Consider the following 12790-nt stretch of genomic DNA (forward strand, 5'->3'; position numbering starts at 1 on the left):
AATTTGAATTTTTTGTCTTCATATGTATTAAAAAGGAATAGTCTAGAAATATAATTTGATAATTCCAAAAATACATATTTAGTTTGATAATATTTAAAATATGGTCAAAGGGTTTTCAATAAATTTTGTTTCTATTATTGTTTTAACATTAAATTTACTATAGATTTTTTTATTTTATCATATTCATAACCCCTTTCAATCTATTTACAAGAAGATAATCCGTCCAAATGTATTCAAAATCCTACGGTAGTAATAATGATATAGTGAAAAAGAAATGAAAAGAGTATAACTTGAAAATAGTTGAGACTGGGTTTAAAGACTCTGGGCATCAACAGGAAGAGAAGAAAACATAAATATAGAAAATAGGAACTCTTATTTTCTATGTGAATGTATAACGGGAAGTGGTGGGAACCAACTGCCTTATCTTTTTGCTCTTTTAAAGGCGGTTTCAACTTCAAACTGTAATCTTTTGTGCTTAAAAGACCAACCTTTTTTCTTAACTCCAAATCTAACCAAAGGCTGCTTCCTTTCTAACCACTTTTTCTTGGGTTTTGTACCTTTAAAAAATGTGATATCAAGAGAAGCTTTCAGGTTCCCCTTCTTTTTTTTATTCATTGACAACTGTAGAAAATTGTTCTTTTTTTCTTCTGTTTAATATTTTTAATGGGGTTCCTTTTTTTTTTCTGTCTTGATATGGGGAGAAGATTGAGTTTTTGATACCAATGCAGTATATTTATGCAAAACCCATGTTAAATAATTAAATATTATGGTTTAGAAGGTTGAATTTTGTGTAGATTGGTTGATAGGAAGGGATTATTATATACTCTCCCAAGTGGATGGTTCTTTTTTTTCAGAGAGAGGGAGGTTTTTGCTTAATCTCTCCCTCTCTTCCTTTTTTGCTTTTTTTTTTCTGTTGGATTTAATGGATTCCATGTTTTAGCTTTTGTTTGATGCAGTTAAGAGGCTGCATTCTTCATGGAACTTGTCTTTAGCAAATGGGTATTTTTATTTTCACTCTGTTGTTGGCTAATCTTCTCTGTAGCAGTTGCAGGTCAGCTTAAAGCTTGGTTTTCTTTTCCTTGGATTACTTGTTGTATCTTGAAAAAAAAAAAACGAAAATGCTTAATTGTGTAGAAGACCAAAATTGTTAAAGAAATTCTCTTTTAATTTTGTAAGTGGAGGGAGTGCATGGAGGTTCTAAAGTGAGAGGGGTGAACTTAGGAGGGTGGTTGGTTATAGAAGGTTGGATCAAACCTTCTCTATTTGATGGCATTCCCAATGGAGACATGCTTGTGAGTATTAAACTTTGATTTTTTAATGATTTATGGGGTTTTCTTAGTTTTTTTCCATGAAAATTCTAATCATATGTTAATGGATATTGAAATGTAGGATGGAACACAGGTTCAATTCAAGTCGGTGACGTTGCAGAAATATGTTTCTGCCGAGAATGGAGGTGGGATGGACATTTCAGTTGATAGAGATGATGCATCTTCATGGGAAACCTTTACGGTAAGAAGCCGATCAAATTTGCTGGTCTTTATCTCACAATTTGATCATGTTTTGTATGCTAAACTTGAGCTTGATTGACTGTTTGGACCTACTGGTGTTATGCTTGCTTGCGGATATTATAGTAAGTGAAACCATTATCTATTCCTGTTTACTTAGCAATGTCTAAAGCAGGCTAGTACATTGTTTACCTCGATGTTGTCAATATTGTCATATACTAAAACTCATCTATGTCTTATCCTAACAAATTGGTTTCCTGGTTACCTCGATGAATGAAAGTCTATTACAAATTTACAACTGCATGCCTTCATTTTCCTCAATTCTCTATGAATGTAGTGGAAAGTGATTTTTTGTGAAACAGATAGTTGTGCATCATTTTTGTTACTTTTCTTAATAAGTTAAGCATTGTAGAGTTTCATGTCATTTATCAGTCACTATTAATGATTGTGAAAATGGTCATTCTTGTTTTGTTGACTGGTACCATAAGAGTCTGCAATGAAATTTATCATCTAAGCAATTTTCTTGTCATGCAGTTATGGAGAGTTTCTGAATTGGAATTTCAGTTCCGCACCACACAAGGTCAATTCCTTACATGTTATGGTAATGGATGCTCTGTATCTGCAACAGCAAACTCAGCTTCTTCAACTGAAACATTTCAAATTGAAAGAAATAATAACTGTAAAGTTCATATCAAAATAAAGAGTGGAACCTATCTGCAGGTATGATACCAATGCTCTTCATATTTGTCTTGATGAATCAACTATTACCCTTCAGTATGTTGGCTGCAAATAATGCTGGAAACAGTTTTCTTGCCACTGCCTCTTGAATAATATGGTTAAAATATTCTAACACCCAATATTTTAGCCTATATTGCTGGTTAATCACAGGATTAAGGTCTCAGTATTGCTTGTAGTGGGTGTCTATTGAGCCAGGTTTAATTGTCACATTTGAAAGATTAAGACAAACTTCTTTAATCACTGTTTTGCTATGGAGAATAAAGCTATCATATTGTAGCATGACCAAAATTTGTGCATTGGCATATGACATATAAGATTACTCGGTGTGTCTTTCCCAGGTTCATGATGCCAAAATTTGAAGCAGTAAAACTTGATGAAAATGTTTTTATATTGTAGGCCACCATGGATAATCAGCTGACAGCAGATTATCCAGGAACCCCAGGATGGGATGATAATGCAGCCACATTTGAAATGACAATTGTAGCTAATAACTTGCATGGAGATTATCAGCTTGCAAATGGATATGGACATAATAAGGCAAAACAGGTTCTTGAGGTAACATAAACACTTTTTCTATTCTTTTTTCCTCTTTTTTCGTGGGAGGGGGTGGAGACACAGCTAAAACGTATTACATTCATCAATCACTCTGAATCATGTCCAATTGGTTTAGCACTCAAGTATGTCAGATACATATCATTTGGTATTATACTACAATCGTTTATTCATTAATTCTTAAAGGGTTGGAGAGATTATATGCACTAGGCTCAAATTCAATCTTTTGTTTCCTTAACTATTGCTTGTTGGGTGAAACTGCAGAAGCACAGAAATACTTTTCTTAACGTAGGGGATTTTGAATTTCTATATAGACATGGAATAAATACTGTAAGGATCCCTGTTGGTTGGTGGATTGCTTACGATCCTGATCCTCCAGCCCCATTCATTGGAGGGACATTAGAAGCTCTTGACAATGCATTCTCATGGGCAGAGTAAGTCTTTTTTTTTTTTTCATTATTATTTGTTGAGAGTGCTATGATTTTAGCTCTTCATTTAACTTGATAAGTACGTAAATATGTTGATGCAGAGACTATAGCATAAAGTGCATCATTGACCTTCATGCAGCACCTGGCTCCCAAAATGGAATGGAACATAGTGCTAGTCGAGATGGCACAACAGGCTGGCCTACATCCTCTGGTTACATTTCACAGACATTGCATGTTATAGATTTTCTAGCTTCCAGGTAACTGCCACAAATTATAGGATTTGCGCCTGAAAGTGATATTAGCTATAATGAGGGTTGAAAAGAAATGTTCTGATATTAGCTTCCATTGAAATGTTCTAGTAACTGAACAAGAAAATCCTTCCAACCCTAACAAGCCAATCGTTATCCTTTGACTCTTTTAAGATTAGTGGCAAGTTTATTCCTTTGAATCATCTTGTTTATTGCAGGTATGCAAAACATCCTGCCTTCCTGGGAATCGAGCTATTAAACGAACCCTCTGCTGCAGAAGTTCCATTGGACACGTTAGTTTCATATTACAAACAAGGCTATGAAGTGGTGCGGAAATACTCTCCATCAGCGTATGTGATAATTTGCCAAAGAATTGGCAGTGCAGATCCACTGGAACTTTATCAAGCTGATATAGGCTCACACAACCTAGTTGTGGATTTGCATTACTACAATCTCTTTGATACTTTCTTTGTTAACTTGAGTGCGATAGATAATATCCAATTCATATATAAGAGCAGGGAAGCTCAGCTACAAGCTTTGAATGGTGCCAATGGTCCCCTCGTTTTTATCGGTAACTAATTTCCATTTCTTTTCCCAACTAAACAGTGTTCGACTTAAAACATTATGTTCTATGATTAGGGTTTTGTTTGTTTCAGGTGAGTGGGTGAATGAGTGGAATGTTACAAGTGGATCTCAATCAGAGTATCAAGACTTTGGTAGGGCACAGTTAGAGGTGTATAATGCAGCTTCCTTTGGGTGGGCTTATTGGACACTCAAAAATGATAGAAAGCACTGGGATTTTGAATGGAACATTAGGAACAATTATCTCCGATTAAGTAACATTCTAAACCCATCTCCATTTTTTTTCCAAACATGGATGTTAAATCACTTGGTTGTATCGCATTTCACGTTGACGTACATTCATGCAGGTAGTTCAGAGAAGAAAGTTTTCAATAGCCTAAGATGGCTTTTACTTGCATCGATTTGCTTCTATCAGTGTCAAATATTGGAGTTGGTTGAGAACTGGATATGAACCTGCTGAAGATGAAAGATCAAGTGCGGCTTTTTGTTTTCTGTCTTCCTTTTTCAGAAACCCTATCTTAAGCTCTTTGCTACTCCATTACAGTCATGTCATTTCATTCATTTTGGCAAATGTGCAAGTCCAATAATATTTTTGGAGTAGAAAATATCCAGAAGTCATTACCTCTTGTTCAATTCAACCCGGAGAGCCGTATAATTACGACTCGTATCATTACCATTTCACCTCTGATAATGAACCTGATCCATAGTCAATCCCCACTCTGTTAGCTTCGCCTGACACTATGATTTACTACCTATAACGTTCGTTGCCCTCCATGCCAACTACAAGTCACAACTCTTGATGCCCCAACCACTTGTTTTCAAATCGGAAACGTTTCCTTCTCCACTGCTCAAAACTACCCCCCGTTTACAAAATAATTGGTGCATGGTCCGATGTTGTAGCCACCACAGATCACACTTCTGAGTTCGGGAAACAATTGAACCAACTACTATTAGCCACTGCTCAATCCAACTTCTTTTGCACCCATTCTGCTGAGCCCCTACCTCTCTCTCATGTAAATCTATAACCCCTCCAACACACATCACGAAGATCACAGTCACCCAAGGTTCTCCTAAAACCATCAAATTAAATGAGGGTGATCGGCTTCCCCCTTCCTTATCCTCCATGCTCGCCAATCACAACCCAACGCTTCCCTCCCAACGACACCAAAGATCTCAGTAACTCCAATGACTGCCTCCTACGACTTCTTTCCGAAAACCCAAAAAAGCAAGTCAGCCTCCATTTCAAGCCATCCACCTCTTTACAAGCTTCGTTGATAAATTTTGGGGCATAATTAATCACCCGAATATCAACTCTGTTATCCTACAATTTTTTGAGCCCACCTCCTCTTCCTAAACGATCTACCCCGAAACAATTAACGGCCCACCATAAACTAAAGTTTCTACTAAAAACATAAAATCCGGCCTATGATGACGGATCAACTCTTGAAGGGTGCGAACTTCCCGGAGGTTGCCGAGACCTCGACAGTTTAAGCTTAAAATTTCCATGGCTGCCGGCAGGCCTGGCCACCGAATCCCACCGATAAAAATTTCCATTACCAATAATAGTCTCATCCACCATTAATTCATCTTGGTCATTGCCCAGCCCATTAGTCCCTTTCTCAACACCCATCCTAGGCCTCTATTAACCGTCCGTAGTATTAATGGTATTGTCCTCATTCAAACGGCCCACATATCCTCACATTCCTTGATATGCGCAAAAGAAATCCACGCTTTCTCAATCTGATAATTGCCAGCCAAATTAATCCCTAAACTAGCGCTATACTAATTTATGAGATTGGAAGTAGAATAATCAACTATAATCTTTCCCTTTCCGTCCTTATCCCCCCGTAATTTGCTCTTCGTAGACATCACCTTCTTCACGTAACCAACAGCTGGTAACCGGCGATGACCTCCTCCTCGGCGCTTTCAGAAATGTACCCTACTCCAGCGGTAATTCCTTCCTACCATGTATTGCACGTACATGACAAAAGCTTTCTGCATGGGCTAATCTCCCACACAAGAAACAAAGAAGCGTAAGTCTCTCATAGAGAAACCAAGCATATGCCTGAGACCCTGAGGCCAGAAAAATCTTCTTTCTCCTCTTCAACAGCAGTTGGAGCATCTATAGCTACCCGGATACGTATTAACCCCTTACTACCAGCTTTAGAATTATAACTCACGAACCTCCCCACTAAATTACCAAATTGAGTTACCATTTGCTCGGACATTAATCCCTTTGGCAAGTCATGCACTTGTACCCAAAAATTCACAAAGAAGAGCAGGAGTTTTTGAGGATCATCACCTTCCTTCACTCTGGAAAACAAGGAGGTAATTGTTAAAGGTCCAAGGACCCCCAACAATCGCTCTATCAAACCTCGTAATAGAACTTAAAAGAGGAGCCGCTTCTCCCCCAGATCCAATATTGTAACCCCTCCAATCGGATGCCATAAGTTAACAAAAGTATTCCTCATAGATTGGAAGTTTATAATACTTGCTGTCAGAAAACAACCAGCCAAAGGCGTACCCTTATCTCCAGTATTTATTTTCCATGGCTCCTCCTCACCCTCATCTATAGTCAACGCTGCTATCCCTTACTCCATGAACCACCAGTCTCAAAGCAAAGTCCACGAAGAATGAAACAACATAGACCAAAACAAAGAAAATAATCAAAACATGCCACTAAGAGCAGCCATTTAATTGTTAAAATAAATAAAATTTGTATTTTACCTTAGGAGATAATTTTAAAAATTTTCAGTTTAGTGTTTAGTGAACCAAACATTTTTTTTTGGGTATGTTTCAATTTATCAGTTATATTAATTAGGCATATTTTAAGCATTTTATTAAAAAATATTACATGATTTTAAAAACATTGATTTTTATGGGAGATGATAGTATAATTTTCATTACCCATGCTGATATCGCTAATGTTCAAATATGAAATTCTTCCTTTAAACTTTTCAATACATTATGTGTTACTTCAATTAAACAAAATCTCATTTCTGTTTTCTAGTTTTATAAGGGTAACTTGACATCTAATGAATTTTTTCCATTTAATTTTTTATAGAATTATCTAATTTCATGAACACAGTTCATTTATGGTCAAAGTAACGATGGACTCTACGTGTGGCATAAGTTTACCTCCTCCTTTGTCATACCTTGTTGCCAAATGTTCCCTTTCCCTTTGGCATTAAAGATTTCATCACCCCAATTTTGCACCTTACTTTTTATTCTAAATAAAAAATCATTGTGGCTTAAAAATTATTTTTTATTCTAAATAAAAATTCTTTCTTATCATCCTTGTCCAACATACTGATATGAAGATTAAAAATGGCGAACATATATTTGCCTCTTTAAAAAAAGTGATATATGGGTTTAAGTAGGTATCCTAACAATGGTACACAAAGTTCGGATTACTTTCTTTTTTTTTTTTTTTCATCTTTCATTATTTGTTTTACAAACTTCAGCGTCTCTAATTTATCTTTTGGTATATATTGATGATATCATAGTCATGAAAAATAATCTTACAGTTGTTTAAGAGGTTATCTATTCTCTCTCTAAAAAGGTTCCTCTTAAGAACACCTTAGTACACTCAAGTTTATTTTGGGAATTGGAGTTCTTAACCCAATCCAAGTTTTCTTGCTTTGTTAAATGAAACGAATATGCAAATACTATAAAGGTGTGCACTCTCCAATTGCCTCTTATCTGTACTTGACTCTTTATGATAGGATCAATCTTACTGATGCTATATAGTACATGCGAATGTTGGGAAAACTCCAATATTTTTCTGTCACTCATTTGAATATTTTATATTTTGTAAATAAGCTTTCTCAATTTATGCACTCTTCTACCAAAACTCATTGGAAAGCAGTTAAACAGATCCTTTGGTATTTGAGAAAATTGCACATTCTGACACACAAATCAATCATCACTTATAAAACATTCTTAACATATATGTAGAGGCAGATTGGGATACGGACCCAACAGATCATGCATTCACCACCGGCTACATTCTCTTCTTCAAACATACTCCTATCATCTAGTCGTTAAAAAAAAAAAAAGGCAATTGTAGCCAAGTCCCCACTGAAGTTGAATAGAGGTTTATCACTGTTGTTGCTAAAGGTGTTGCATATCTTGCAACAGGTGTTGCATATCTTGCAAGAACTACATGTCCAGCTCTCGTTCTAAAATTTTTTTGATAATCTTGGAGTCACATATTGTTGTCATCACCTTGTTCTACAAGACAAGATGAAGCACCTCTAAGTTGATCTTCACTTTGTCCAAAATCAAATTGAACGAAAAACTTTCCAAGTCAACCACATTCATGCAGTGGATCAACTAGATGGCTCACTCACAAAGGCCCCTAACTTTTCTTTGTTCATCAACTTCCCAAATTAAATGTTGTTCCACAACCCCAAATTTGAGGTTGTAATTTAAATAGTTAGAATAATTGATCAAGTCTTCACTTAATTTTAGTCTATCACTTTTAATTGTTATTTATAATTTGAATTTATTTTATTTTGTTAATTTAAATAATTGCTGTTATCCTTTTGTTATTTCATTCCATTTCTAGTTGTATAAATTCATAGAATTATCAATGAATAAAGTATGCTTTGTTCTCCATCTTTTTCAAAACATTGGCAATGTATGTACTTCTCCCAACAAACTAAATGAAGAAAAATTGTTGCTACCTTGGCTTCTATTTCTCTAAGAATTCTTACAAGAGTTGCAATTTGGTAATACTAGAATTAATCCCAACTTACTAAAATCAAGGCTGCACTTGAAATCAATCAATAGAAAAAATGGCGAAAAATCCTCTTACCTTCATAAATTTAATTTTACGGTCAAATGAAGAAAAAAAAGGATTTTAGTTGACAAGAAAACCCAAATTTCCAATTTAACCCACATTTTTTTAGTTAACATAAATTTTGATTTAATGTGTAATTGTATACATGAATTTTAATTTAGTGCAATTATACAAATGAAACTCTAATTATGATTTAAATGTATCCTTGAAACTTTAATTTTGATTTAATCATAAAATAAATACATCAATTTATTTTTATATTAGATAAATATAATTATTTATGTATGCAATATATAAATATAAAATGATGTTATATCAATAATTGTGTTAATAATTTATAAGAATTAGATCAAATCAAAATTTCATGTATACAATTGTATATTAAATCATAGTTCATGTATACTTTTCGTATTTATCCCAAATTTTAAAGAAAAAAAGACCAAAGATCCTTAAAAATTCTAAAAATGAAAACTATATACAGAAAAAATTTCCCAAAAATAGGAAGATAAATTTTTTCCCAAATAGAATTGCTGGAGAATAGAGAATTAGAGGGTTTTTTTTTAAATGTTAAGATATTTGTACTTATTAACAATTAAAGTAAAAGATTTCTCTAGATGGAATTGATTGGCGCCTAGATTTTCCATACAGTTTAGATCCTTCATCAGTTAAGGATTATTAGTATATTTGTATTTTCTGTTCTTGCTATAAATTGTTAGTTGAATAATTTAATTTTCTTGTTAAAAAAACTTCCAACCAAAAAATGTAAGAGATTAAATTATCATTTTGTGTTAGAATCGTAAATAATATCTAAAACTATAAATTAATTTCTGTCATGTCAAATCATTAAGAATAAATCAAGAACAAAATTAGATGCGGAAGTGTACTTAGATTTATCGATTTATTGAAATCTACGGATCTTGGGGCTTTGATCTTCCAAATTAGTATACAAGTTATCTAGATAGGGTGACTCTCTCTTTTCTAAAGAAGGGATATTAGAAAAGCTACATTTTTTATAATTTGGGGACTATAACCCTAATATATATAACTTTGACACATTAGTCTTAATTTCTAATCAGTCCATTATCAATTAGAAATTAGTTACTAGAGTATCTACACATATTTGACCCATACTTTATTTAATAATCAAAGTCCAATAAACCTTAACCAAATTAGACCACTTTTAATTTGGGCTAACCTATTTTGATAGTAAATAACAACATGTAATTACCTTTATTATATATGTGATGTCCATATTTTCCAACAATCTCTCATTTATACCATATATATATACTAATTACTCTATAATTACGTGTCATTATGTAACTTTATGAGCTCAAATTTTTACTATCACATCCAAAAGGTATTCTGAACAATCTCGTCCATTAATTATGTTAACATAGAACCAACGCAACTTTTGTTACATATATCGTAACTAAATCCATCACTGATCACATATATTAACACAACCAAATGACTTAGATCAAGTATGAATGTGTAGCATGAAAATTACATGCAATATGATCTAAACATGTCTATTTCTAATTGGCCCTCCTTAAACCTTAGTGAGATCAAACCTTGCCAAAATCAAAGTGTGAATAAACCAAATAAACTTAATTTCTACAGAAAATAAACTTAATATCCGTAAATTGAGTAAACTAAAAATATGTTTATAACATAAAAACATTTAAAAGTACAAACTCCCACTAAAACCAAATATCTTTAAATGACATTACACCCATATGAGTAATGTGTTCATGAAAAACCTTGGGTGTAGTCCCTTAGTAAGCGGATCCACAATTATGGAGTTTGTCCCAATATGCTTTATAGGCACCTAACCACTTTGAACTTTTACTTTAATAACCAGGAACTTAAAGTCTATATGTTTTGACTTTGGTGTGCTCTTGTTGCTATTGGAATAAAAGATTGCAATTTGTTTTCACAATTTGCACCTTAGTGACAAAATCTTGTATCCATATTCCATCAAAATCGGAGTCTGTATACCTGATGATCTCTAACTAATTAGACCTCCGATATGTGAGCATGTAATCTTTTGTTCTTTGAAAATACCTTATAGCCCTCTTGGTTGCTATCTAATGGTCCAAACTAAGGTTGCTTAAATATCTGCCTAACATCCCAATAGTGTACACAATATTCCAATGTATATAGACCTGAACATACATTAGACTTTCCATTGCTAAAATGTAAAAATTCTTATGCATTTCTGTAATCTCAAAATCATTCTTAAGGTATTAATTGAGACTATGCTTATTATTGATGTTGGGGATTGACCCTATTAAACAATGAATAAATAAAAATAGTAAAAGAAATTAAGAAATTAAACACACAAATTTAATGTGGAAAACCTTTCGAAAAAGGATAAAAAACCACGGGAAAAGATAATTTTACTATAATGAAAAAAGAACGAATAGTATAAAAGATGGAGATAAAACCAAACCCCGAAACCCAAAAACAAAGAACCCTCAAAACATAAATACAAAATTCTCCAAAAGTATTATAAGTTCTAATCTCCAATGGGTGTATTTTTTATGGTTGTAAAAGAGCCTATTTATAGGCTAAATTCATAGGTCAAATAAATTATGCTAATAAATGCTAAATATATTATAATAATAAATACTACATCTTCTAGAAAGAAAATATATTTTGTTTAACTTGACTTGTAAGCAATCTCTTATTTGACTGAAATATGAGGCACACTTAACAACTCTCCAACTTGAGTCGTATTTCCACAATGCCATCTTTGCCAAAACCCGCCATGGGCCTATCTTGAACTATGCAGGGAATTAACTGAGTCGAATCTGTGTTTAGAAGCTGGAAGACTTCTACCCTTCGACTTGTGCACTACCAAATCAAAACTAACTCGGGTATAATTTTCACAAACACAGTGCCTTAACTTTTCAAAACCTACATCCAAAAGAGAACCTTTCTTCAACGAAATGGTCATACCTTTTTCCCTCCTACGACCAAGTTGCCTCCACTCCAAATGAGTTGACTTCGACTCCGTAACAGACGAGGGACGTTAGATTTCATTAGTTACTGTAGAACCTCCTAGAATATAAAGGCTGCTGGTCCTTTTACCTTTTAACAAAACGATAGCCCATGAGACACCTTAATGCCGCTCGACTCAATGTTGATTCTACAGCCTTTCAAGTCTAAAATACTCGAAGAGATGAGATTCTTTCGTAAACCAGGTATATACCTAACATCTGAGAGTGTCCTAATCGTCCTATCGTGCATCCTAATTTTAATAGTACCAATACCAATTACCTTACTGGATGAATAGTTTCCCATGCGCACAGCTCTGCCTTCAACCAAACTGTATGTGAAAAACCATTATCTATTGGGACACATGTGGAAAGAACATCCCAAATTTAGGATCCACTCGGATGTAAGCTCGGAGTTTTCACTCGTTGACACTAACAAGAAATCATCACAGTTTTCATTAGCCAAATTAGCATCAGCTACATTTCTCTCGTTACTCTTAGTAACCCTTTTATTTCGCAGTTTATAACAATATACTTCAATGTGACCTAACTTCTTACAATAGAGACACCTTTTATCTCGCTTCTTTGATGCTACCAAAATGGAAGCTTGCCTATTTGCCTTGCAATCCTAACCAAACTCATTGTTAAGTTTGTCTTTACTCAAAAAATGACCCTTTGCATCCTCAAACGAGATTTTGTCTCTGCCATAAATCAGTCTCCCTAAAAGACTTGTATGAAGGGGGTAAATAACACGATAATAGCATAGCTTGATTTTCACCGTCAATCTGAACCTCAATGTTATTTAAATAATTTAAAAGGGTAATGAATTTGACTGATGTGATCTCTAAGAAGCTCATATTCGTTCATGCGAAACGTAAATATACATTGTTTTAATACTAAATGGTTAGCTAGAGACTAAGTTGCAGAAAGA

At 34.0% G+C, this 12790-nt stretch overlaps 1 protein-coding gene across 5 annotated transcripts; it reads left to right on the forward strand.

Annotated features, from left to right (window-relative positions):
- Positions 1-286: 286 nt before the first annotated feature.
- On the forward strand, positions 287-4658 carry LOC107951742 (probable glucan 1,3-beta-glucosidase A). 5 transcript variants are annotated; one of them, XM_016886879.2, is made up of 11 exons: positions 287-591; positions 941-1051; positions 1177-1292; positions 1390-1509; positions 2040-2225; positions 2640-2798; positions 3060-3229; positions 3325-3480; positions 3690-4042; positions 4128-4307; positions 4401-4658. In XM_016886879.2, the coding sequence occupies exons 2-11, from the start codon at positions 976-978 to the stop codon at positions 4502-4504; spliced, it is 1620 nt and encodes a 539-aa protein (XP_016742368.2). In that variant the 5' UTR covers positions 287-591; positions 941-975; the 3' UTR covers positions 4505-4658. The 5 variants fall into 5 exon arrangements, with proteins under 5 accessions (XP_016742368.2, XP_016742369.2, XP_040937967.1 ...); XM_016886880.2 differs by having other exon boundaries at positions 293-591; positions 957-1051; XM_041082033.1 differs by having other exon boundaries at positions 293-404.
- The last annotated feature ends 8132 nt before the right edge of the window (positions 4659-12790 follow it).

Source organism: Gossypium hirsutum, chromosome A02 (assembly GCF_007990345.1).
Source record: "Gossypium hirsutum isolate 1008001.06 chromosome A02, Gossypium_hirsutum_v2.1, whole genome shotgun sequence".
In the NCBI taxonomy this organism is placed as follows: Eukaryota; Viridiplantae; Streptophyta; class Magnoliopsida; order Malvales; family Malvaceae; genus Gossypium; species Gossypium hirsutum.

Bases quoted from the DNA above. Each gene is read 5' to 3' on its own strand.
- LOC107951742 (XM_016886879.2), top strand. From the start codon at position 976: ATGGAACTTGTCTTTAGCAAATGGGTATTTTTATTTTCACTCTGTTGT. The intron at 1,510-2,039 runs GTAAGAAGCCGA...CTTGTCATGCAG, and splicing joins CTTCATGGGAAACCTTTACG to TTATGGAGAGTTTCTGAATT. The intron at 3,230-3,324 runs GTAAGTCTTTTT...ATGTTGATGCAG, and splicing joins AATGCATTCTCATGGGCAGA to AGACTATAGCATAAAGTGCA.